At 40.5% G+C, this 27,394-nt stretch overlaps 1 protein-coding gene across 1 annotated transcript in view; it reads right to left on the bottom strand.

The window, feature by feature from the left end:
• Positions 1–4,903: 4,903 nt before the first annotated feature.
• The window catches only part of LOC140368664 (large neutral amino acids transporter small subunit 4-like), a 55,540-nt gene continuing 33,049 nt past the window's right edge, over positions 4,904–27,394 (bottom strand). The window contains exons 6-14 of the mRNA XM_072455666.1: positions 23,961–24,053; positions 23,747–23,880; positions 22,266–22,468; positions 14,475–14,618; positions 11,916–12,042; positions 11,109–11,241; positions 10,755–10,828; positions 10,287–10,410; positions 4,904–9,209 (exon numbers count right to left, since the gene is read on the bottom strand). Coding sequence (XP_072311767.1) covers positions 9,051–9,209; positions 10,287–10,410; positions 10,755–10,828; positions 11,109–11,241; positions 11,916–12,042; positions 14,475–14,618; positions 22,266–22,468; positions 23,747–23,880; positions 23,961–24,053 — 1,191 coding nt within the window. The 3' untranslated portion in view covers positions 4,904–9,050. The remainder of the gene's footprint in view (positions 9,210–10,286; positions 10,411–10,754; positions 10,829–11,108; positions 11,242–11,915; positions 12,043–14,474; positions 14,619–22,265; positions 22,469–23,746; positions 23,881–23,960; positions 24,054–27,394) is intronic.

Below are 27,394 nucleotides of genomic sequence, written 5' to 3'. Positions count from 1 at the left end.
GCAGCAGCAGTAGCAGTAGCAGTAGTAGTAGTAGCAGTAGTAGTAGTAGTAGTGGTAGTAGTAGTGGCAGTAGTAGTAGTAGTAGTAGTGGTAGTAGTGGCAGTAGTAGCAGTAGCAGTAGTAGTAGTAGTAGTAGTAGTAGTAGTAGTAGTAGTAGTAGTGGCAGTAGTAGCAGTAGTAGTAGTAGCAGTAGTAGTAGTAGTAGTAGTAGTAGTAGTAGTAGACAGAAGGTCATTAGGCCAAAGCGCGCCTCCCCATGGTACAACCAAGAACTGCGTTCACATAAACAAAGAGTTAGAAAGTTAGAGGGATTATTTCGTCGCTCTCACACCGAAGAATCCCTAAAAGCATGGAAAAGTTGCCTGCTGTCCTATAAGCAGGCTCTGCGTAAGGCCCAAACCAGATATTATTCAAATCTAATAGAAGTCAACAAAAGTAACACTAAATTCCTTTTCAGCACTGTAGCTAGGCTAACAAACTGTCACAGTGCAGTAGAGCCCTCAATCCCAGCTACACTTAGCTCTGATGATTTCCTCCTATTTTTTAATAATAAAATAAAAACAATCAGAGATAAATTAGATGAAATTACCCCCGCTATTAGCCCTGAACTAGCCCAAGCTAACGTCCCATATAAATCCACCTGTAAACTTAGAAAGGTTCACAGCTGTTGATCAAGCAGAGATAACTTCAGCCATTATGTCCTCTAAAAGCTCAACTTGTGTCCTAGACCCCATTCCAAGCAGACTCCTCAAAGACATTCTTCCCCTAATTATAGACCCTATTCTTAATATAATAAATACTTCACTCGAAAGTGGCTATGTTCCACAGTCCTTCAAACATGCAGTCATTAAACCTCTTCTGAAAAAGCCTAATCTAGATCCCGACCTATTGGTAAACTACAGACCTATTTCAAATCTTCCCTTCGTCTCTAAAATCCTTGAAAAAGTTGTAGTAAAACAGCTTTGTCGCCACCTGCAGGACAATAACTTATTTGAAGTTTTCCAGTCAGGGTTCAGAGCCCAGCACAGCACTGAAACTGCACTAGTTAAAGTCACAAATGATTTGTTATTAGCCGCTGACGATGGACTGGTCTCAATCCTGGTTCTGTTGGACCTCAGCGCAGCGTTTGACACCATTGACCACAACATTCTACTGCAGAGGTTAGAATGTGATGTAGGTGTTGGAGGAACAGCCCTCAGCTGGTTTAAATCCTATCTATCTGATAGGTTCCACTTTGTTAATGTAAACCAGAGCTCCTCACCAAGCTCTAAAGTAATTTACGGTGTGCCACAGGGTTCGGTACTCGGTCCAATTCTGTTTACTCTTTATATGCTACCATTAGGCAACATTATCAGAAAGCATGACATTAACTTCCACTGCTATGCAGATGACACTCAGCTGTATTTATCAATGAAACCTGATCAGAGCGATCAAGTAGACAGACTTAGTGCTTGTGTGAAGGAGATAAAAACCTGGATGACACTAAACTACCTGCTTCTTAACCCTGAAAAAACCGAGGTCATTGTGCTTGGCCCTAAGCATCTACGAGACTCTCTATCTGAGCAGATAGTCACACTGGACAATGTCAGTGTAGCCTCCAGTTCTACTGTAAGAAACCTTGGAGTCTTATTTGACCAGGAGCTCTCATTTAAAGCTCATATAAATCAAGCTTGTAAAACAGCCTATTTCCATTTGCGTAACATAGCCAAAATCAGAAGAATTCTGCCTAAAAGTGATGCCGAAAAACTTATCCATGCATTTGTAACGACTAGATTAGACTACTGTAACTCTCTGCTTGCAGCGTGTCCTAAAAGCTCCATAAAAAGCTTTCAACTGGTTCAAAATGCAGCAGCAAGATTACTAACAGGAACTAAAAGAAGAGAGCACATTACACCGGTGCTGGAGTCTCTTCACTGGCTCCCCGTCGAGTCTAGAATCAAATTCAAAATTCTACTCTTGACCTACAAAGCCATAAATGACATGGCCCCATCCTACCTCAAAGATGCTATAGAACCATATCATCCAAACAGAGCTCTTCGCTCTCAGAATGCCGGCCTTCTGGTGGTGCCAAGAGTCTCTAAAAGTACTGTAGGAGGTAGAGCGTTTAGCTACCAAGCCCCTGTGTTATGGAATCAGCTCCCGACCCATGTTAAATATGCTGACACAGTCTCTTCATTTAAGTCCAGGCTTAAAACGTTCCTCTTCGAAATCGCTTATGGTCAGACTAGTTAGGAACAGAAACATAAACCCACAGCTTCAGCTATGCTGCCCTAGGAGTAACTGTGCTGGGGGAAGTATGGCAGCTTGAGCACTATCCTCTTCTTCTGACTACTTATGCTATCAAACAATATTTATTTTTTGATTCCACTTGCAAACTGTTTACCGCCTTCTTTTCTTTCTCTCACTCCTGAGGACCTGTGGACCCAGATGCCCCTCCCCTGATGAAGTGGTCCCTGCCCTGTGTGGACGGTCCCTCATCTGCCTGAAGAGTGGCTCCAGTTCGCCTCCGACGGTCCCTCATCTGCCTGAAGAGTGGGTCCAGCTCGCCTCCGACGGTCCCTCATCTGCCTGAAGAGTGGGTCCAGTTCGCCTCAGTCGGTCCCTCATCTGCCTGAAGAGTGGGTCCAGCTCGACTCAGACGGTCCCTCATCTGAAGAGTGGGTCCAGCTCGCCTCCGACGGTCCCTCATCTGCCTGAAGAGTGGGTCCAGTTCGCCTCAGTCGGTCCCTCATCTGCCTGAAGAGTGGGTCCAGCTCGACTCAGACGGTCCCTCATCTGAAGAGTGGGTCCAGCTCGCCTCCGACGGTCCCTCATCTGCCTGAAGAGTGGGTCCAGCTCGCCTCCGACGGTCCCTCATCTGCCTGAAGAGTGGGTCCAGTTCGACTCAGACGGTCCCTCATCTGCCTGAAGAGTGGGTCCAGCTCGACTCAGACGGTCCCTCTTCTGCCTGAAGAGTGGGTCCAGCTCCAGTCTCCCTCGTGTCCGTCTGTGAGAGTCGGATCTCTCCTTCACTGGAACTCCTCCAGGTTTCTACGCTTTTTTCCCAAAGAGGTTTTTTTTTGTAGTTTTTCCTGGCCGAGAAGGAGAGTCTAAGGACAGAGGACCCTGGGACATCGTCCCTCGCCACCACAGACATTGTCTGACTCCATCGCCACCACAGACATTGTCTGACTCCATCGCCACCACAGACATTGTTGATTCATTTCTCCCTGTGGCCCTCAGAGGCAACTGTTGTTGTGATTTTGGGCCTTACAAAAATAAATTGATTGATTGATTGAGTAGCAGTAGTAGTAGTAGTAGTAGTAGTAGTAGTAGTAGTAGTAGTAGTAGTAGTAGTAGTAGTAGTAGTAGTAGTAGTAGTAGTAGTAGCAGTAGTAGCAGTAGTAGCAGTAGCAGCAGCAGCAGCAGCAGCAGCAGTAGCAGTAGCAGTAGTAGTAGTAGTAGTAGTAGTAGTAGTAGTAGTAGTAGTAGTAGTAGTAGTAGTAGTAGTAGCAGTAGCAGTAGCAGTAGCAGTAGCAGTAGCAGTAGCAGTAGTAGTAGTAGCAGTAGTAGCAGTAGCAGTAGCAGTAGCAGTAGCAGTAGCAGTAGCAGTAGCAGTAGCAGTAGCAGTAGTAGTAGCAGTAGTAGTAGTAGTAGTAGTAGTAGTAGTAGTAGTAGTAGTAGTAGTAGTAGTAGTAGTAGTAGTAGTAGCAGTAGAGTGAATGTACAATGCGGACAGTAAGTAGACGCTGCAGTTGTTGTAATACAGTTGTAATAATGGAAGAATTAACACTGAAACACTGGACTAATAGTTGGCGTGTGAACCTATTCGGAAAACACCCTCCATTCTTAACAAAAACAATGTCATTTAAAGGTGATCGACATCTCTTTTCCCACAGTTTCAAAAGCTGATTCGTTGATGATTCAGTCAAATACAAATATAACTGGCTTGACTGGCTATAATTAATCCTTTTAAAATCTCACAGACTCAAGAAGCAGGTGAACGTCCCCTTCAGCATCTGTCCATGTGTCCAATACTGACCTCTACTGTTTGGATGTTGTCATTGTTTATCTGTTGCACATTTATCAGCTTTTTAAGGGGAAAGTTCTACTGTGAGTCTGCAGCGTGTTGTCTTACTTTTACTGTTAAACTCTGCGGAATCGCTCATTTGTCCAAGTATCAGAGTAAAAGTTAGAAAGAAGTCATTTGGATAATGTTTTGACCTCCATCTGAAACAAGTCAGATTACCAGCAGATTGAAAATGACTGTCTACTATGTCTACTACTACTATTGTCCAGATGACTTCTTTTGAAAGTGTTAAAGTTAAGCACTATTATCTCTGGTAGTACTAAAGGTCTTGTAGTTTTCTGGTTGTCTCATGAGAATAATATTGGCATAAATACTTAATAAATTAATTAATACAGAATTCAACACAGGTATTTCATTATATCTTGGGTGTAAATCTCCAGCAATGGAATCGATCGATGGAAACCTGTGGCAAAAAAAACGCAAAAACAAAGAGAAGGACGACAGCGACGGACTAACTTTTGCAGTGAATCTGAAATCAAGCAAATTTGACGGAAAACGGAACAAAAGGGACAAATACATCAAACTGACTTTATACAAAACAATCTTTTTTGTGTGTGTGGCATTTCTGCTTTCTCTTGTTCTCTTTGTTTAGCTCAATTCCAGGCATTTTTATTGCAACGATAATAGGTTGTCTGCTTGTCAAAGTGGAGATTAATATTAAGTTCTACGCTATTTTGTAGAAAATTCAAGGAAAAAATAGATCTACAATTAGAATAGAAGGTTTTGGACCCTCCACATAAAACGTTCACAGTGTCTCTTTAAAATCAGCTGCATAAACAAAGTAATATGAAGATTACAAGCACTAAAATAATCAATGAAACAAACGGGAAACAATGTTGTACAAATAATACAAGTTTATTTATGTATTTTCAAATATTGATCTTCTTCCAAACAAATCAACAATGGCTATATGGTGATACAATACAATACAAAAAACACCATAAACAACATAAAAACACATGTCAAAAGTAATAAACAGCGACATCGATGAAGTGTAACGCGCTTAAAAACAAGTCCACGCCTCAAACCGGAAACACCCACAATGCAACAGAATCATTTGCCATTTAAAAACCTCTATCTATGAATCGATCACTCGAGAAATGTCCATTTGAACCGTTGTCAAAGGGACGGGATCCGGATGCGTGAGCGGCTTAAGGTACAACAGTGAAGGAAAAGTGCGAGTTTTACTGTTCAGAGTAAATCATTCATTCGAAGCGGCCGGAGCTGAGCGATAAAACCAGGTGAAGTTTGGCAGGAACATAGTCTCCATGGAGTTTAAACTGTACGTAGTAGTTTCATGGCGGCAAAAAGGCAACAAATGCAGTAATAGTGTTCTGATAAAGCAGCAGATTTGAGTTCAAATGCACTATAATCGCTACTGTAGGTTTTAAGGTCAATGGATGAATGGAGGTCAGTGTTTTCTACCTTTTTATATTCAACTCTCACTGATATTCAGCCGCTGAGTACGTCTGACAGGGATAAAACGTCACCAATGATGATAAATTGTGAGTTTAGTGATACATAACGTAACATTAATCTAAACCACGGCCACCGCTTTGGCTTAGTGGACATGGTTTGGTGACGTTTTAGAGTTAAATATCAAACTAATTAGGATTTAAGTTAGGTTTAGGATTTGGGTTAGGTTTAGGACTATGCTGAGTTATGGTTAAGGTTTAGGAATTGTGTCAATACTAACCGATACTCCTTTGAGCAAGAATTTATACTAAACAAATGACATAAACACAACAAAATTAGACTTTTCCTGAACGGTTTTAGCATGATCTTGAACTTCTTCACAAGTAGAATAAGACCGCAGGGTTTAATGAAGAAAGAACTGCTATTTTGTATTGAAAATGTGTAAAACCTTGACCTGAAAACAGAGCATTTTAAAGCAATCGTCTTCCTATAAGTTTTCTGTCCTTTCCCCCTGTATCTACTGCATTGCAACACCAAAATTTCCCCATGTGTGGACAATAAAGGAATATCTTATCTTATCTAAAATACTGAATATTCAACCCATTTTATGTCCAAATTGAGACACATTTTGCTTTACCGTGCACAGCAATTTACAACAAAAACATGCCAAAGACAACAATTTATCTTCTTTGTGTAGTAGTTTTAGTAGCTCTTGTGTTTAGACGTCTTTTGAACTTACTTTTACTGATAAAACTGATCGCTTGGGTGCATTTTCCTACTTCCGTCAAACGAGCCAATCGAAACGTCAGAATCTTTTGGGATAAACGAACCCTTGAACACGATCACTGCATTCGTAAACCTCATCCGCGTTCCCTCGAGAGACAGGCCCCCCCCGTGCTCCGTAACACAAACGTGAGCCTCTAATACAGTTTTACGTTTACATTCTTGGCCTCGTGCGCCACTTGAACGAGCAGCCGCGCTCTCTGTCTAACAAAGGTCCATTTAACAGCGAGCTAAAGTGCGTTTTGTGCGTTTGTCGTTTCCCGTTGACTCTGGAATAACTCTGTCTGAGGCTGGTAGAGGCCCGTCTCTCAGAATGGAAACGCCAAACACAATGGAATAATAAATTGGGCAGTAGAAGCAGCGGTAAAATGAAACAAATTGAAGTAATAGTATTGGATGAAGGGATGAACTTGGGAGCAGACGATAACGGACACGATCGGTCACCGTAAGTCGAACGGCAGCTACTTTTAAGCAATAACGCAGTGGTGGAAGAAGTAAAAGTACAGCGACAGGAGCAAAAGAAAAGTACTAAGAAAAGTGTCAATATTTCTGGTGAATTTCATTTGTGTATTTTTGTTTGCTCAAGGTCAGGACTTGAACCAGGAACGTGTTCAAGCGATATGAAAAGTACTTTTTACTTTTCAGTCCAGGTGACAAAAAAATAGTGCAATAGAACGTACAGATTCCTGTTCTCAAATGATCAAATCAAGTGAAGTAAAAGTATCTACAGTAAAAAAGCACAGATACCTACATATTTGACTTAAACACAGTACTTTTACTGTTACTTTCCACCATATTTCCTCACATTTTCCAGTATTTGTAGCTCAGTCAATCAGTAAATTAACCAATTATACTGTAAAAGTAGCCCTAGAAAATGTTAATACTTTGTACGCATGATCCGTTAATCGATAATCCTGATCATTAAGGTCACAATTTAATCAGAAGAACTAAAAATAATAATAACCTTGATAATAATAATCAATTGGTGGTCAAAAAAGTCCACTGTCCAGCTATTTTTGTCACAATAACTTCATTTTTTTAAATTCAGAAAACAAAATTTCACTAAGATTGTCACAAACATGAAGAATAGTAATGATGAATACATTTAAAAAAAATCAAGATATCCCTGGTGTTTGGTTGCGGTCGTGCCGTTTTCTTTCTCACAATACGACAAATTTGACATCTTCTGAGCAAAAATGTTCAGTTTTCCCAAAAACGACTGCGTAGCTTTGAAATTCAAACCGATGCTGTTGACGGCAGAAAGAAATCTTTGGAAAACCGTAGCACCTTTTTGGCGCGGAGAAACACTTATAGCTACAACAAATGTACAAAGAACTAAAAACACAGTCCCACAATTGAACATTTCTCAATCCACCTGCCTTACCTACTTACTACAGTCCGTCACTGGAGTAAAGAAACGTATGAGAAACGAGAAGATTTCATTTCATTTGAGCGCATTCGTCGTTTAGACTGGCACCATGCATTGTACGTTGTGTCAGGCGCGCACGCACATGCCGAGATAAGATGCAGCGTCGCTGAGGCTCAATACGTCATAAAAAAATGAACGAGAGACCCACAAAACGAGCGCTATACTGCTGTAGGCTAGTGCGAAGAAGTGTGGTAAAATTGTGCACGTAAACACTGTTTTCAGAGGCGGCGTTTCCAACCTCCACACAGAAAAAAACATGTCCACACTAATGTCTTTTGATGATGAAAACAGATGAGATGTTTGGACCGAGGGATGTTTTGAGGTGAGAAACTGCTGAAATGAGACGTGGATACAATCTCCACTTTTAGGAGACGTTTGTTGTTTGAAATGGTCGGAAATGGCACAAATCAAAGCCGCTAACACCGTGTAACCGTGTACAAACTGGAGCTATATATTTCTATCATACGAACATGTTTTTTTCCACTATTCACTCCAACGTGTACATAAAACCCTGGGCTTTGAATTAATGCTATTAGTAATATGATCCTGAACGCTGATTTGAACATGTGCAAAGTTTGAATATCGAGTTTATCGTTTATAATAGAAAATGCTACAGAAAGAGCTGATTCAAAATAAAAAGTGAGGTTATAAACGTTCAAATACAAAGATATAAGCAGCTTTTCTTTTGTCTGATGATTAAACTACATTTAAATACATGTTTTAACACATTATTGCTGGATTGACATGATATCGACTATATTTTGTAACCGGAAACTCCCAAAAATATAAATAAAGATATCAATTTTGTCAATATCGTCCCCTCTCCAGCTGTAGTGAAAGTTGCAAAAAGAGCGCACAGCGCCCCTCGCTGGTCAGACAGGTTTACTGCACCTAACATGTAGCTTAAAAGATTATTATTTGAGACATTAGTGTGGACATAGTTGCGTCTTTCGACCTCAAAGTAAAACGGGCAGTGCTGAATCAATAACGGAACAAAACAAAACGTAAAAACAGGAGTGAAAATAAAAATAGTCTTTAGCTTGTCTGAGGTTTTTTTTTGTTTTTTTTCCTCCTCCATGGCGATGCAGAAACAGGAGGAATCGGGACAGTCCGTCGTGCCCTTTAGAGTCACAGTGTGGCGTCCGCATCTGAGAAAGTGAGATCCTGCTGGGGGGGCTGAGGCTTTGGTGAGGGCCGGACGGCGTTTGAAGACGGGCGGTTCAGGTTTTGTGTATTTTCTGGAAAAGGAGCACGGGCCTTTTGCTCAGTTCATCGGTTGATCCATTCTGTCTTCAGTTCGGTTCGCCGTGCGGCTCCGTCTTAGTCCCGCGTGTGAGCCGGCGGCGTGTGCGTCTAGATGAAGGCTTCGGGCTTCTCCCCGTTCATCTTGACGTAGATTTTGGGGTCGGCGTCGCGCTCGTCCCGGAGGCGCTGCAGCTGGCGGCTGTGGCAGAGCAGATACAGGGGCAGACAGAAGCCCAGCATGCTCACGGCCAGCAAGCCCACGTTCACCTGCACAGGAGAAACGCGGCTTTACAAACGCAGCGGAAGGATGTGGACTGAGCGATTCCTTTACTTTAGGAATGGGGTGAGGTATATGGGACGGGAGGGAGAGGACAGAGGTGGGACATACGTCAAGATTGAGATGATATTGTGAACGTTGTGCATCGTTTGTAGTGTAAAATGATACAAAAGGAGCTGGTTGAACATGGAAATTAAAACATGATGTTGTAAACTTTTAAATAAAGGTATAAGAGGCGATGTTTCTGCACTTTTGTGATTCATTTGATTCATTTAAACCTCAACAAATACGTGTAAAGACATGTTTTAATATATTCTGTTGGATTATATCATCACTATAGGGGAAACTACCAAACAATTGTGAGATATTCATTTTCTTTATTCAAAGCTCAGCAAACTGTCAAAGCTGGGAATCCATTTCAGGCAAAGCATAACCTGTTGTTTGCATGTGTGCCGTGATCCAACCTGTAAGCCACATCATTATTTTGTGCGTTTCATGACACTTTATTACTTTAGATCGTTTCTGTGTTTTTCATTGATAAAGAAAACTACAATTACCACTAACTACAATTGATTACATCTCAATTAAATCTAACTTGAACCGACATTTCAATCCTAATGAGTAGATTCATTGAATAAAAAGTAATTCAAAATAGGTTATCGGTTCTATTTCTTCCCAATAACAGTCAGGAGGAAGATTTGTAAGTGTTTAGGGACATAATGAGTTGTTTAAAATATCTATCCACAGATAATTAGTTATAAAACACTAGTCAGGCCCAAAGATGTGTGATAGAGGCGAAATATAACTTTTTTTTGTTAATTTGGCTTTATTTTGATAACAATATTCAGACATAATGTTAAAAGTGCAGCAGTATTGTGCTTAACTATAAAATTAACCGCAAAAGTACAGGAATATCACTTTATACCATTGATTGGACGACACAAGATGTTTCTGTCGTTTCTAATAGTTTTAATTATAGTCGATACACTCGTTAGCTCTAAAACAACAAACGTGATGTTACACCTCGCACCGCCACAGTCCTTTGTTAAACGTTCGTGTGTTCTTACCCAGAGCGGGTCTCCATCCAGGGGCCCGATCATGGCCAAGAACAGCGGCTGCTGGAGAAGGGCAAACAGGGCGCTGATCAGGGACTGCATCCCGGTCAAACTGCCGAACTGAGAGGACGGGTACCTGCCAGGGACAAACATCACCCATCAGTCGGATCATGTGTGGCCAGCGTGAAAGACAAACGCATCTTCCTTCAACAAAATAAACACAACTAGGGTTCAACAAGTTTTTTTAAAACTCATTTCGTAATTGAATCATCTTTATACGAGTCAAATGTAGAATCAATCTCATATTCATTGGCTGTTCTCACTGTAAACAACTAATCAATTAATGAAACATAAGAATTGCTAGACATATTTGCTAAATAATCAGTAGTTGCAGTCCAGATACATGCAATACTAGAGCACCAAATAGCATGACATGGTATTTCTCACTATTCTTCCTTCACATATGGTTTTAAAACTCACACGGCAGCATAAAGTCCTCCGACGGCCGAGTGGATGAAGCCTCTGACCACGGTGTGCAAAATAAACGACAGGATCTGGAATGAAAACGTGCATCGGTTCGATCAAAGGAACACGATGTACACAGGTAAATCACATGTGGTTCCACAGTTGTCCTGCAGGTGTCAGCGTAAGCCCGGCGTGAGCCTGAATCATCTGCAGTGCCATGTGAACGCTGTCCTGCTCCTCCACTGCAGCTGACTTTATCTTTCACATGGCTGAAAGTGTTGACCTCACAAAGCGCATGTGATTCGTCAGCTCTGTGTGTTTTTCTCACGCGGCGGGAGGTTAAAAGGCGTCACGAGTCACGTCGTTTACCTGAAGGGGGAGGTTGGGGACGAGGCAGGTGACCCCGAAGCCGACCAGCAGCAGGTTTGTGAAGATGAAGGCTCTCGTGGCATTTACAATCTTCTGGATCTTTTTGTCCGGGCGACGGGGCTCTCCAGGCTCCCTAAAAACACATTGATATTTCACGCTTTTCTATTTTATAACTTTGTTTTTCAGTGCTTTTTCTACATTTATCAAAGCCCAGATAGATTTTTCTTATTTCACTTATGCAATTTAAATGTTTGTAGTACATTTAAAGTGCTTTTTAAAGTTGCACTACTCTCAATAAACTAAAATGCAGTCAAGATAAATATATTCTAAATTTGGCTAAAAAATATATTATTTTAATCCCAAAATACATTTTTTTATTTTTTTATTTGACTTCCTGGTTGTAATTGATGACATCACATAAGGGAATTACCTCGCAACCATCGAGAAAAAAACATCTAAAATACAAAACAATTAGTAATATAATAATACTATGAGAGCACCTTTAATTATCGTAATCTATTTTAATTTATTTATCTATCTTGTTATTTTTCCATTCATTTTAAATATTTTTCTTTTGAATTCATGTTTAGAGGCTCCAAAAAGTCATTACTTTTGTGTAAATTCTGCATACACTGGATGTGTCCCTGGTGTGATGTCACTTCCTGTCATTTTCTACATATTTTTCAACTTTTCTCCACAAATAGCAACTTGATTAGATCAGTCAAAATTAGACAATCGTACAAACGCATCATACGCACTTAAACCAGTGCATTTTGCCAGTATTTTTGCAGAACGCTGGACACTGACCTCTTGGCGAGTTTGTCGTTCTCGTCCTCACAGCTCTTGAGTTTCCAGTCCATAACGGAACCGATGACGGGAGACGTGATCAGGCAGAGGAGCTGCAGGACGCCGAAGATGGACGTGTACACGCTCACTGGAACCCAAAGCACACAGATCTGTTTAGCTCAGTCTTTTAAATGAGTTAAAAATGAGCATAATAAGCATGCAGGGGAGGATATGAACGTGTCTAGGCTTTGTCCACATCCATACGTTTGTTTTAGAGGTTTAACATGAACCAAATTGTGTTTTCTGAGCGTTTATCAGAAATAAAATGGAATAAATGCAAGACAGATCAGTTTATATAATACTGCGGAATATTCTACGAAACGCGGTAACATTTCAGTGTAAGAAAAGTGCAATAAAAATGAGCTTTTATTGCAGTATTTTCTATATTTCCTGATGTAAATATCGGTTTGGGACTGACACAAAGAGCGCACCTGCCTCTGACTTCAGGGTCAAATGGACAAAGCCGTTCATATTTACAACACACTTCATACTTTTATGCGGCAGACAAACGATGACGGCGAGGGGTAGGTAAAGAGAAAGAGAAGGAGGAGAAGGAGGAGGAGAAGAGGAGAAGAAGAAGGAGAAGAAGAAGAAGAAGAAGAAGAAGGTGGAGAAGAAGAAGGAGAAGAAGGAGAAGAAGGAGAAGGAGAAGAAGAAGAAGAAGAAGAAGAAGAAGGAGGAGAAGAAGAAGGTGGAGAAGAAGAAGGAGAAGAAGGAGAAGAAGAAGAAGAAGAAGAAGAAGAAGAAGGAGAAGAAGCAGGAGAAGAAGAAGGAGAAGGAGGAGAAGAAGAAGGAGAAGAAGAAGAAGAAGAAGGAGAAGAAGCAGGAGAAGAAGAAGGAGAAGCAGGAGAAGAAGAAGGAGAAGCAGGAGAAGAAGAAGGAGAAGCAGGAGAAGAAGAAGGAGAAGGAGGAGAAGAAGAAGGAGAAGAAGAAGAAGGTGGAGAAGAAGAAGAAGAAGGAGAAGGAGAAGGAGGAGAAGAAGAAGGAGAAGGAGGAGGAGAAGAATAAGGAGAAGGAGAAGAAGAAGGAGGAGAAGAGGAGAAGAAGAAGAAGTAGAAGAAGAAGAAGAAGGAGAAGAAGAAGAAGAAGGTGGAGAAGAAGAAGAAGAAGAAGAAGAAGAAGAAGAAGAAGGAGAAGAGAAGAGGAGAAGAAGAAGGAGGAGAAGAAGAAGGAGAAGGAGAAGAAGAAGGAGGAGAGGAAGAAGAAGAAGAAGAAGAAGAAGAAGAAGCAGGAGAAGAAGAAGAAGAAGAAGAAGAAGAAGGAGAAGAAGGAGAAGGAGAAGGAGAAGAAGAAGAAGAAGAAGAAGAAGAAGAAGCAGGAGAAGAAGAAGGAGAAGAAGAAGGAGAAGAAGGAGAAGGAGAAGGAGAAGGAGAAGGAGAAGGAGAAGGAGAAGAAGAAGAAGAAGAAGAAGAAGAAGAAGAAGGTGGAGAAGAAGGTGGAGAAGAAGAAGGAGAAGAAGAAGGAGAAGAAGGAGAAGGAGAAGGAGAAGGAGAAGGAGAAGAAGAAGAAGAAGAAGAAGAAGAAGAAGAAGAAGAAGAAGAAGAAGAAGAAGAAGAAGAAGAAGAAGAAGAAGAAGAAGAAGAAGAAGAAGAAGAAGAAGAAGAAGAAGAAGAAGAAGAAGAAGAAGCAGGAGAAGAAGGAGAACACGAGCGGCGAGTTGAGAAACGTGAAAGTTTGACCTAAAATCGCTTACCAACTTCCATCCTCCCGACTGAAACGGCGGCAGGAAGCCAGTGTGACAGGAAGCAGAGGGAGGAGCAGACATGGAGCAGGTTAGAAACAAGAAACACAAGCGACTCAAGCCAAAGCCGGAGATGAGAGATGGACGCAGCAGACTTCGTTTAAGTTAGCGTAAAGCGAGGGTGTAGGAATGACAAATGTAAGCGCAGTCGTATTGTGACCCTTTTGACTGTGAAGCTGTCTCTATTGCCACCTCTACTTCCTGCATCACGTCAGCAACGCTTTATCACTCTCCATACGGATAAATACTGAATTTCTTAAGCACAAACATGCTGCAGGGCTTTTACTTCCATTTACTTTAATAAATTGAGCCTGTGGTAAAGCCTAGTACAAGCATTTTGTTTTATATTAACTAATACAGAAGCTACTGACAGGCGACCTCGTCATCAGGCTCATTGCTTGCTATGAATCTTGGGAAAATAACAGTCAGCATGGGCGGGTTGTTGACTAAAATGAATATCTCGAGAATTATGGAGCGATATTTCAGACGATATTGTGTCAATCCGACGGAAAATTGTGAAAGTCTGTAAAATGTAGCACAAAACTTCAGAAATATCAACTTTAATCCTTATTTGAAAGTTCACAACAGAAAAAACATTTCAAAACTCGTAAAAATCTAGCATCAAAACTAATAAAAAAGTATCAATAAGTAAATCACATAAACAGGATAAAATTCAAACTTTCCTGAAATGTTTTAGAGCTTTATCCAAACGTGTGAATGACCTCTTGGTAACAGACAAAGTATTATTGTTTCTGCTGAAAATGTCTTGTATTGTGTACCTGTGTTGAGGTCTCCGTCGGTGAGGTACTCCAGGATGGTGTTCATGGCGCCCATGTAGAAGATGAGGCGGAGCTGCGTCACACACATCGTGATGAGGCTGAGGAGGAAGATGGGGCTCAGAACACTGCGCATGAACGACTGACCTGTGGAGTACAACGGAATAACAGAATGAACGACTGACCAGTGGAGCACGAAGGAATAACAGAATGAACGACTGACCAGTGGAGTACAACGGAATAACAGAATGAATGACTGACCAGTGGAGTACAACGGAATAACAGAATGAATGACTGACCAGTGGAGTACAACGGAATAACAGAATGAACGACTGACCAGTGGAGCACGAAGGAATAACAGAATTAATGACTGACCAGTGGAGTACAACGGAATAACAGAATGAACGACTGACCAGTGGAGTACAACGGAATAACAGAATGAACGACTGACCAGTGGAGCACGAAGGAATAACAGAATGAACGACTGACCAGTGGAGTACAACGGAATAACAGAATGAACGACTGACCAGTGGAGCACGAAGGAATAACAGAATGAACGACTGACCAGTGGAGCACGAAGGAATAACAGAATGAACGACTGACCAGTGGAGTACAACGGAATAACAGAATGAACGACTGACCAGTGGAGTACAACGGAATAACAGAATGAATGACTGACCAGTGGAGTACAACGGAATAACAGAATGAATGACTGACCAGTGGAGTACAACGGAATAACAGAATGAATGACTGACCAGTGGAGCACGAAGGAATAACAGAATGAACGACTGACCAGTGGAGTACAACGGAATAACAGAATGAACGACTGACCAGTGGAGCACGAAGGAATAACAGAATGAACGACTGACCAGTGGAGTACAACGGAATAACAGAATGAACGACTGACCAGTGGAGCACGAAGGAATAACAGAATGAACGACTGACCAGTGGAGTACAACGGAATAACAGAATGAATGACTGACCAGTGGAGTACAACGGAATAACAGAATGAATGACTGACCAGTGGAGTACAACGGAATAACAGAATGAATGACTGACCAGTGGAGCACGAAGGAATAACAGAATGAACGACTGACCAGTGGAGTACAACGGAATAACAGAATGAACGACTGACCAGTGGAGCACGAAGGAATAACAGAATGAACGACTGACCAGTGGAGTACAACGGAATAACAGAATGAACGACTGACCAGTGGAGCACGAAGGAATAACAGAATGAATGACTGACCAGTGGAGTACAACGGAATAACAGAATGAATGACTGACCAGTGGAGTACAACGGAATAACAGAATGAATGACTGACCAGTGGAGCACGAAGGAATAACAGAATGAACGACTGACCAGTGGAGTACAACGGAATAACAGAATGAATGACTGACCAGTGGAGTACAACGGAATAACAGAATGAATGACTGACCAGTGGAGTACAACGGAATAACAGAATGAATGACTGACCAGTGGAGTACAACGGAATAACAGAATGAATGACTGACCAGTGGAGCACGAAGGAATAACATAATGAACGACTGACCAGTGGGGCACGAAGGAATAACAGAATGAACGACTGACCAGTGGAGTACAACGGAATAACAGAATGAATGACTGACCAGTGGAGCACGAAGGAATAACAGAATGAACGACTGACCAGTGGAGTACAACGGAATAACAGAATGAATGACTGACCAGTGGAGCACGAAGGAATAACAGAATGAACGACTGACCAGTGGGGCACGAAGGAATAACAGAATGAACGACTGACCAGTGGGGCACGAAGGAATAACAGAATGAACGACTGACCAGTGGGGCATGACGAAATAACAGAATGAACGACTGACCTGTGGAGTACAACGGAATAACAGAATGAACGACTGACCAGTGGGGCATGACGAAATAACAGAATGAACGACTGACCAGTGGGGCACAAAATAATAACAGAATGAATGACTGACCAGTGGAGCACAACGGAATAACAGAATGAATGACTGACCAGTGGAGCACGAAGGAATAACAGAATGAACGACTGACCAGTGGGGCACGAAGGAATAACAGAATGAACGACTGACCAGTGGAGCACAAAAGAATAACAGAATGAACGACTGACCAGTGGGGCACAAAATAATAACAGAATGAACAACTGACCAGTGGGGCATGAAAGTATAACAGAATGAACGACTGACCAGTGGGGCACGACGAAATAACAGAATGAACGACTGACCAGTGGAGTACGAAGGAATAACAGAATGAACGACTGATCAGTGGGGCACGAAGGAATAACAGAATGACCGACTGACCAGTGGGGCACGAAGAAATAGCAGAATGAACAACTGACCAGTGGGGCACAAATGAATAACAGAATGAACGACTGACCAGTGGGGCATGAAAGTATAACAGAATGACCGACTGACCAGTGGGGCACGAAGAAATAACAGAATGAACGACTGACCAGTGGGACACGACGGAATAACAGAATGAATGACTGACCAGTGGGGCACAAAAGAATAACAGAATGAACGACTGACCAGTGGGGCACGACAGAATAACATAATGAACGACTGACCAGTGGGGCACGACGGAATAGCAGAATGAACGACTGACCAGTGGGGCACGACAGAATAACATAATGAACGACTGACCAGTGGGGCACGACGGAATAACAGAATGAATGACTGACCAGTGGGGCACAAAAGAATAACAGAATGAATGACTGACCAGTGGGGCACAAAAGAATAACAGAATGAACGACTGACCAGTGGGGCACAAAAGAATAACAGATGTGTCTTTAGCGCCTGGTGTTAGGGTGGAGTTAGTGTTATTAGAGGCTACTAGATAAAACGGTTCAAAGAAGGTGACATCCATCAGAAACACTAGGTAATGTTCTAATTGAAGACTTATGACGGCAAATGCACGCTCAGACAATATTCGCCTCTTAAAAGTACATTTGAGGACTAAAATACGCAGTGATTGACAAACGCAGAAGCCAAAAAATGGACATAAAGCAGGACCGTAGCCTTGGAAGAGGACGTTTTCATAAATAATGTAACTGCTTGTCAAAATATTAAGCCACCAAAACCAACAAGGATCATTTATTCACAAAGGTACAAGTCAAATATGTGCATTTGGGGGGAAAAAGCACCAAAACCAGCTCTAACTCGAGCCATTTTCCCCCATTCGCCCTGTAAAACTATAAAATACAATCTGTTTTATAAATCTGTGCATAACTGTCACTTTATTGCAATATGTTTCACTGTACTGTTAGTTTTTACACCTAATGTTCGGAACAGGCTCTTACTGTATGCATTTCCATATTTTGCATGTGCCTCATGTATTTGCACACCGCGGTTGTGTAACGCGGCACAGACAATGACAGTTTCTCTGGCTTTGAATGCAGAATACATTCACTGCATTTGCAAAGCTTAGTTGGAGTAGAAACTGTAGGATTTGCAATAGTTTGAGTACTTCTGCTGTGTAATTGGATAAATGCTAGATGTTATGTTTAATGCCACACTGACACTCATGGGGGATATTGATGTTGACAACAATTAACATTATTTTATTGGTGTATCCCGATAAATGTATTAGTTGAGGTTTAATGATCAGAAAAATGTGACATCTCAGTCAAATGAATAGCAAAAGTTCAGAAATATCAACTTATAACCTTTTTACTTTACTTTATTTCTAATCTTTATATAGCTTTTTTTTTTTACTATAAACATTACACTTGATATTACATTTTTTCATAGCTTGAAAACAAAATTATAATTATTTTTATTTTTTTGTTAATCAGCTCTTTTGTAGCATTTATTTATTTTTAATATAAATGACATATTCGATATTAAAATCTTGCATCTACATTTAAATATAGTCCCCACCTCTATTTTATCTTATCCGTCTTATTTTGGCACAAATCACATCTGAAAACTTTCCATTGCCTTTGACATTAGCTGAACCAGGCATTTTAATTCTAAAACTTGTATATTTATTTAGTACATTTATATTATTTACAGACAGTAAACCGTGCACTTCATAGGCACATTATAAACACATACAACTGCATTAAAAGGTGAGCAATATATTGAAAATAGATAATATTGTGAATGTCGTCTTGAAGATATGCAATATTTGAATATGGAGTATATAATTTATAGTAAAAATGTAACAAAAAGAGCTGATTAAGGGTGATTTTTCTGAACTTTTGTGATTCATTTTACAGATATTTCACATTTGTCTGATATTTAAACCTCAACTTAACTTAACGTTTTAACCCATTTCCGTTGGAGTGACGTGATTTTATCTGAATATCGATGACAGGAAACTCAGAAAAGTCTTAATCCAAGCAACATTTTTGGTCCTGATTATTCCCGGCCGTTTCGCAATGACGTTAAAACGGAAAACATCCAGTTCCGTTCGGTCTGACCTCTCCGAGCCCGGTGACCCGTCGAACCGTCCAAACGCGCACGGTGGGTCTGGTTACTACGGAAACGCACCGAATCAAGGCAGGTGGACGGCGGCTTTGCGGAGAACGGGTTGATCATTAACGCAGCGGAGTCTCTGAGCGGAAAGTGGACACAGATGTGCGGTTTGGTCAACGTGATTTACGGTCAGTGGACAAACGGGACGGACAGGTCATAGCCAAAAGAAAACCGCAGACTTTGTTAAATCTACAGCAGATTTCAGACAACATGACTAACTGGAACAGATTAATTCATGTGCAAACTGTATACAAATGTTAAATAAGTGAACTTTTTAAGAAATACATAGGGAAGAAAAGCAGAAAATACTAAAATGATCTTATATTATCCTTGGCAATATTGACAAGAATGAATTCATCTCAATATTTTTGGGACTATTAACTATGAGCTTAAAGTTTAGCACAAAACCAAAGTGAATGAATTGTAAAAATCAAACACAAAAGTGCGGGATGATCACTTTGCTTGAACGAGTGCGCAGCTTGTTTTGCTTTCTAATCCGCCTTTTGGCAGCTTTTAAAATGTGTTTCTTTATCATCTTCAAAACAACTATTTCCATTCCTCCCCAGACGTTTTCGGAGGCAATCGCTTCAACTAAAAGTGGTAAGTAGCGATTGTGAAGTGGCAGTATCGTTCACGTCACGATAATTACTACATCGACCAATCGCTCAGTAAATCAAAGCTTAAACAATATTTTTGGAGACTCAAGGTAAGTTTGTATATTTTTTGTCTGCATTTGTTTGGAAATAATGATGATCTAGCAGTTATTTTCTTGACACAATTTGAGCTGTAGAGGGTCGACTGCGACTTGTAAGACACTGCAAGTTATTCATCGCAGCTAGTGCTTTTCTGGGGGGCAGTATTATGGCAGTGGAATAAAGTTGCTTCAAAATCAATGTTTACCTCTGATGACTGACAGATTGTTCAGTTTTAAAATACCCCGACATTGCATATAACAAGTTCCAACGGCGAGTAAAATAAACTTCTACTAATATCTATGATGCAACAACAAGCGTTCAAATATCAAGATATTTATAAAGCGGGTCCAGTGGAGTCCAGTTATTTCTGCTGAAATTGCCTCTGGCCGCCACGACAGTTTGGTTCTTTTTTATTAAACAATTTGACACTGGCAATTTGTTCGGGTTAAAATAAATAACAATTCATCAATGTTTTTCCCTCCCTTGCACTGCCAATTAACACATTATTTGTCTTCTAAGGTTGCAGCAAACCATTATTTTAGCAATCAACTAGTCAAACTATTATTTCTGTTGAACTCCGAGACTTATGGGCACAGTATTGACCAAATAAAGGTTGAAATATGCAGACTGAACACTTCTAGATAGAGAATATTCACAAATAAAGTGTATTGTTGTTGAAAATCGCTGCTGCCTCTGTTATAAAAGGTGTTTCTGCATGTGTTTTAGAGTCTGTATAGTTCAGATTATAAAAATACAGATTCAATTATTTTTTACAATCGACTAGTCTCGATTAGATGATTAAACTTTGCAGCCCTATTGTTATAAAGATCAACACTAAAATATCATATTGTAAAGGCTAATCTGTTCATCCACAGCCAAATTCACAAGGATCAGTTTTCTGTATCTACAAAAATGAAATCAAGTGTAATTATAGCAACAACGTAAATGAAACGTCAGCGGTGGCATCAACTCGGCGTAAAATGACACGAACGGACAGACAGTATTTGGCGCCACAGCTCGCTACACTGCCCCCTGCTGACCGCCGCTCCCCCGCTGGGAGGGTTTTCCAAGAAAGAGCCGGGATTTGGTGCACGGTTCATTAGTACCGAAAAAGAGAGCGAGGGGGGAACGGCAGACCCCCGACTGTAAGTCACGGAGGACTGGAGGTGTTTGGGGGTCGCACGGGTCAAAGTGGCCTGGGATGTGGGACAAAGGTAACTAGGCTTTTGGGTTCAACTGCATCTGAACCATTTGGAAAGGGCGATGTTGACAAAAATGTTCAGGTCATTCGACTAATGCGACACACAGGCAGATGAAGAGGAAAACATCTTACATTTAGAGATATCGATTTGGCAATTCTTCTGTGATTTACGAACATAAATGTAAGGGGGGGAAAAGCGTTTTGAGTTTTTCATCGAACAATGTTTTGATGTGCAAATAAGGCTAAAATTACACACATGTGAGACGTCTATACCTGAGTCAGGATTCAATTTCTTGCTTCTTTTTGTTGACATATTACATACAAAAATAATGTTAATCTTATTTAGTATTTGAGTAAACGCGAAATTACTGAAAATTGGCATAAACAATCAAATTTTGCCCCATTTTTTGGAGTCGAAACTCAAATAAATCGAGTTTTGAATTAGTTATCAACCAATACGAGTAAATAATGGTCAGATCAGCACCTTTGTGGCATTTTTGTGCAACATTTCCCCTAAACACTACCTGCATTACTGTATTCTTGATCATTTAGTCACACATAACCTCTGCTGCTTTATCTGACCCGTCTGAACCCGCTCACTCTGGGATAAAGACAGTGGTGGCATTATCTCTGCACTCGGCCTGATGGAAATTCCAGCTTTTATCTGATGGTAGAATTGGCCAGAACAAAAGCTCCTATTGACTTTGTGAAGACGTCCAGCCCACGGCACTGATGCGACCCTTACCTGATAACCCTAAAACAAAGAGACCTACTACCACTGCTCAGTCGTGACATTTTTAACACAAAATACACAGCCCTGCCGCAACAAACTTCCCCAAAAATGTTTAGAATCTACAGTAATAGTACAGTAGAAAGGTTTCTCCTCTATGTTGCAGACCAAACCCAAGAACACTACAACTAATTTACATTTCTTTATTTTTCACTTCATACATACATTAAAATCTTTTCTAATTATTTATTAATAATGTGTCTGCTTTGTTATTTACCTTTGTTTATTTTTTAGTTGACGAGGAGACCAAGGATGCAGGCGGAGAATACTTATACTTATTATTGCTACTTTAGTTTGCATTGTTTTGGTATTCACTGTTATTGTATTCTGTTTTGTTCTTATAATTAGCCTTATTGGTCATTTTAACGTGTCTTTTTAGCGTAATGTTAGTCCTTTTTGTATTTAAACTACTCTTTGTTTGGACCTTATGGACCTTCATTTTTACACACGAAGTCCTTGCCTTTTACGTTTTGTAGTAACAATTTGGCCGATGTAAAATTTGACTCCACATTTACTCTGTATGACAATAACTCTAAGAACTCACAGTCGATAAATCGTATCTGCAACAGGCGAAAGGCAGATAATCCCCCTGTGATTCTTAATATACTGCGACTCACTTTCTTGCGGCGTGTTGCTCTTGACCTCCAGGTCCACGGTGGACAGGCACAGCTTGTTGGCCTCCTGCGTGGCCAGTTCTTGGGCCGGGGGCTGCAGGGAGTTGCCCACACTGAGGCGCCGGCCCACCGTGGTCACCTGCCGATAGAATTGCTTCCCCGTGATTTTGTGGTCGAAGCCCAGCCAGCTGAACTTAATCTTCACCCTGAAACGCAGAGTCACACTTGTATTCGCCGCTAAATCATGTAAAACACAGTCGATTGTTGTGAGTTTCAAGGCAATACTTTACTGTTTAATGTATGCATATGAAGGTGGGTTTGTTTATACGAGCTCATGATTAAATTCAACGTAAAATATCCAGTTCCGTTCAAATTGTCATCCGATTTTTTTTGCGTAAAAGCTTATTAAAATGAAATGTAAACAGTTAAATTGTCTAATTTCTTTCAGGTCAAATTTCAGAGTTTACATGTCATTTAAATAATCATAAAGATCCAGAAATGGGACAATAATCAGTTTTGAGCAAATGTATAAATGAAGACAATGAAAACAGTGAAACTAAAACACCATGTAAATCTTTTTTACATCTTATTTTGTTTTTGTGTCATTATTATCCTTAGTAATACTTAATATTTAATAATACTGTTATATTTTATATTTGTACTCTTTACATTTTATTTTACTGTGTTTTTCTGTTTTTTTACATATTTGTCTAAAAAAATAAATGAAATGTTGATTTAAAAAAAAAAGTTTAAACCCTGCTTTTTATATCCTGGGAAATGTGGCTTTGTCAACAACATGGCGCTCACTGCCGCTATGAATGTGTTGTTTTATGAGTCCGTTAGCACCATGTTATAAAAATATAAATCTTGGACATTAATTTATCATTAAACCAACACAAGAATTCATGCACTACTTTCCTCCTCACTAGAATAACAGTAAAACATCATAAAATTCCTTGTCTTTTCACCAAACCGATGCTCAGTGTCATGTTCTTTTACAGATGGTATAATATGCTCATCGCTACATATGCACTGCCACTACAGTTTATTATCCAAGTGGCTCAATATCTACAATACAATTTCCTTGTCTTTGTCATTTCCTGTGGGTTTCTTGCACAGGTACAACATCTCAGCTACGAATCTTACAACATTTCAACATAAAACTGGACAAATACAAAGAGGGAGACGTTTTGGAAACTTGTGATCCAGAAGGAAGCCCGCTGATCTTCAGGGTTTATGCTATTTCCTGCGTTATAGCTCTGGTTCATGCTGATTTACACTGGGATTTAGACTGCAACTATCCACCTGACTAACCTAGAATGCCTTTACGACGTCTGAGCGCTCAGAGGCAGATGTCTTGGCTCAGCGTAAATCCGTTTCAGATCAGGTGTAACCACATAGCTCTACAATAGCCGTCTGACACTGCGCTCGAGGCTACGGTAATGTTTGTCTGGCTCGCTGCGGGTTTTCGGGCGTCGTCTTACGTGAAATCCATGTCCTCGGGGCTGGGGAAGGGCTCCAGGGGCCAGTTGATGAAGCAGTTGAGGAAGACGAGGAGCGCGCAGCCGGCCCAAACCAGCAAGATGGTGATGAAGGTGGCGCCGAGGTCGTATATCACCTGCACAAAAGCAGAGGCGTCACGGAGAAAATCGATAGCGCGTTTTCAAGCGGACCTCAGAGGAGGAGAGTTAATAATACCTTGATGCCGGGGAAGGTAACGGCCGAGGAAGCGTAGGAGCCGATCATCAGGGCGATGAAGGTGGATCTCAAGTCTCCGAACATGCTGGGCAACTGAAAAGAGCACACGATTACATTAGAGACATCAAGGATACGACAAAAATCACATTGTTCGAGTGAGAAATAATATATCAACATTCAGATAATATTGTGAGTAGTGTGGTCCTTCGATTTTGATACTAAGTGAAAGACAGTCAAAAAAAATAAAAAAAAATAACAATAGACAGCAATTTTCTACACAAAATAATAGTACTTTCTGATATACTCCTCTTTGTATTCTCATACTAGTTCTGATAAAGCTCAACATCAGGAAAGGTCTGATTTTGTGCTGTTTATGTGATTTTCTTTCAGCATTGTTCAAATGAGTCTCCAGTTTTAGTATTGATTATCATTCTGATTTTGGTTACTTTTGATTCGTGTTGTTTTGAACATATGCACATTGGTTTATAATAGAACATAATACAGACAGAGCTGATTGGAAATAAAAATGGAAAAAATGACGTTGTAAATGTTCAAATGAAGGAATAAGGTGTTATTTCTGCTGGTTTGTGATTCATTTCACAGACATTTCTGATAATTAAGCCTCATAAACATGTTAAATACATGTTTTAACACATTTTTGCTGGAATGATAAAATATCATCTGAATAATTACAGGGATATTCGAAAGATATACATTTTTGTCAACTTCGCCCACATCTAATTAGAAGAACGTGATGAAAACGGTTTAAGCTAATAAAGAAAACACTTCTTTAAACAGAGCTACAACCTCCCTTCAGTCTACAACAGCCTCATAAGACCCTGGCACAGATCAAACCAGTCAAACGCTAACAAGGCACAAGCTGTAAAAGTGAAACTGGCAGAAAAAAAGTGTAAGGCAAGATTCAGTTTAGAATTGAAGTTTATTTGCAAAACAGATAAAGTTATTTGATTTTTGACACCAACGTCTTGTTAATAACGTTGAGGGATTTGCTCAAATATCTTATGGCACCCAAAATAGATTCGGCTTTTGAAAACACTGCAAGACAAATCGTGACTTCTTCCCATAATAAAAGGCATTAAGGATAAACCAGGCCTGTTTTAGATGATATAACCGCTGTATAAAGCCCGTTAATGCCGCTCGACAAAAACATTTGTCATGTGTGAAACGCAGTGCGCCGGGAGTGGCTGCAGAAGCTGTCCAGAGTTGTTTCAGCATTTGAAGTGTTGTGCAATGACGACCGGAGAAGACGGCACACGCTGTTCCACACTCAGATGTAAACAAGATAGTTCTGCAGATCAACAGCACACGCTGCACTGGAAGCTTCGTCACTCTGGAGATCTGATACGCGCCGGATGGGAATGAGTTACGTATGTTCTGCCGATGGATTTGGGTCATGCACTTTTACAACAACAACAACAAAAAAGCTCAAAAGGCTCTTGCCAAATAATCGTTCAACTGTGCTGTTCAGGATTTGTTAGAAAGAAAGTGTTAGTAGTAGTAGTAGTAGTAGTAGTAGTAGAAAGTAATAGTAGGTAGTGTTTCATCTCATTTAAACCTGGAGTAGTCCTAGTTTAGCCCAAGAATAATCCTATTGTAGACCTGGTTTAGCTCTAGAATAGTCCCATTGTAGACCTAGTTTAGCTCTAGAATAGTCCCATTGTAGACCTAGTTTAGCTCTAGAATAGTCCTATTGTAGACCTAGTTTAGCTCTAGAATAGTCCCATTGTAGACCTAGTTTAGCCCAAGAATAATCCTATTGTAGACCTGGTTTAGCTCTAGAATAGTCCCATTGTAGACCTGGTTTAGCTCTAGAATAGTCCCATTGTAGACCTAGTTTAGCTCTAGAATAGTCCCATTGTAGACCTAGTTTAGCCCAAGAATAATCCTATTGTAGACCTGGTTTAGCTCTAGAATAGTCCCATTGTAGACCTGGTTTAGCTCTAGAATAGTCCCATTGTAGACCTGGTTTAGCTCTAGAATAGTCCCATTGTAGACCTAGTTTAGCTCTAGAATAGTCCTATTGTAGACCTAGTTTAGCTCTAGAATAGTCCTATTGTAGACCTAGTTTAGCTCTAGAATAGTCCCATTGTAGACCTAGTTTAGCTCTAGAATAGTCCCACTGTAGACCTAGTTTAGCTCTAGAATAGTCCTATTGTAGACCTGGTTTAGCTCTAGAATAGTCCCACTGTAGACCTGGTTTAACTCTAGAATAGTCCTATTGTAGACCTGGTTTAGCTCTAGAATAGTCCCATTGTAGACCTGGTTTAGCTCTAGAATAGTCCCACTGTAGACCTGGTTTAACTCTAGAATAGTCCTATTGTAGACCTGGTTTAACTCTAGAATAGTCCTATTGTAGACCTGGTTTAACTCTAGAATAGTCCTATTGTAGACCTGGTTTAACTCTAGAATAGTCCTATTGTAGACCTGGTTTAGCTCTAGAATAGTCCTATTGTAGACCTAGTTTAGCTCTAGAATAGTCCTACTGTAGACCTAGTTTAGCTCTAGAACAGTCCTATTGTAGACCTGGTTTAGCTCTAGAACAGTCCTATTGTAGACCTGGTTTAGCTCTAGAACAGTCCTATTGTAGACCTGGTTTAGCTCTAGAATGCTTTAGTTCTAGAATAGTCCTACTGTAGACCTGGTTTAGCTCTAGAAAAGTCCTACTGTAGACCTGGTTTATCTCCAGCACAGTCCATGTTCTGGATCGACACAAACAAAATAAAATTAAAGCCGCAAGCGGCATCCAACGGCCCTCGCGGGCCGCCGGCCTTCCGACTCTGCGCTTTCGACTTGATAAAGATGGCGCCCTTATTGTGTGTTGAATTAAAAAAGAACTTGACAGACGGCGACACATTGGACATGGCCAATCCAGTGCAAATCAACACAAGTGTCAGTCAAATTTGCTGCTCCGCCGCACAGAGACCGTAGCACTTAGAATATAAATATGGATAACTTTTGATGCCCCACTTGTGTAAATGATATTTCCCAAAGTAAAGCTTGATCGGGCTATTGCCCACGGAGGAGTTTGTTAAAGTGTGAAGCGTAAATGTGAACATTTCAAAGATTTGGCGTTTTCCCATTTGTGACAGTATATTTGCAGCTCCACGGCACAGAGACCGTAGCACTTAAAATCAAAATATGGATAGCTTTTGATGCCCCGCTTGTGTAGATAATTTCCCCCAAATATGAACTTGATCGGACAATCGCCCTAGGAGGAGTTCATTAAAGTGTGAAGCGTAAAAATGTGGTGATTTGAGCTATTCTACGATTTTCCCATAAGGATAACATGGGATGTTTCTGTCATCGCTACGGTTACGCCGTACAAAATATGACTTTGGTTCTCATACTTTTATGATCAGGATGGCAAATTAGAATTTTGTTCAAAATATCATGTCATTTGGAAAAACTCTATT

This window comes from Eucyclogobius newberryi, unplaced genomic scaffold (assembly GCF_026437365.1).
Source record: "Eucyclogobius newberryi isolate DKJ021-1_F unplaced genomic scaffold, fEucNew1.0.hap1 SCAF_10, whole genome shotgun sequence".
In the NCBI taxonomy this organism is placed as follows: domain Eukaryota; kingdom Metazoa; phylum Chordata; class Actinopteri; order Gobiiformes; family Gobiidae; genus Eucyclogobius; species Eucyclogobius newberryi.
Note: the sequence above shows the minus strand (reverse complement) of the source record. Positions and strands in the feature narration are given on the sequence as shown.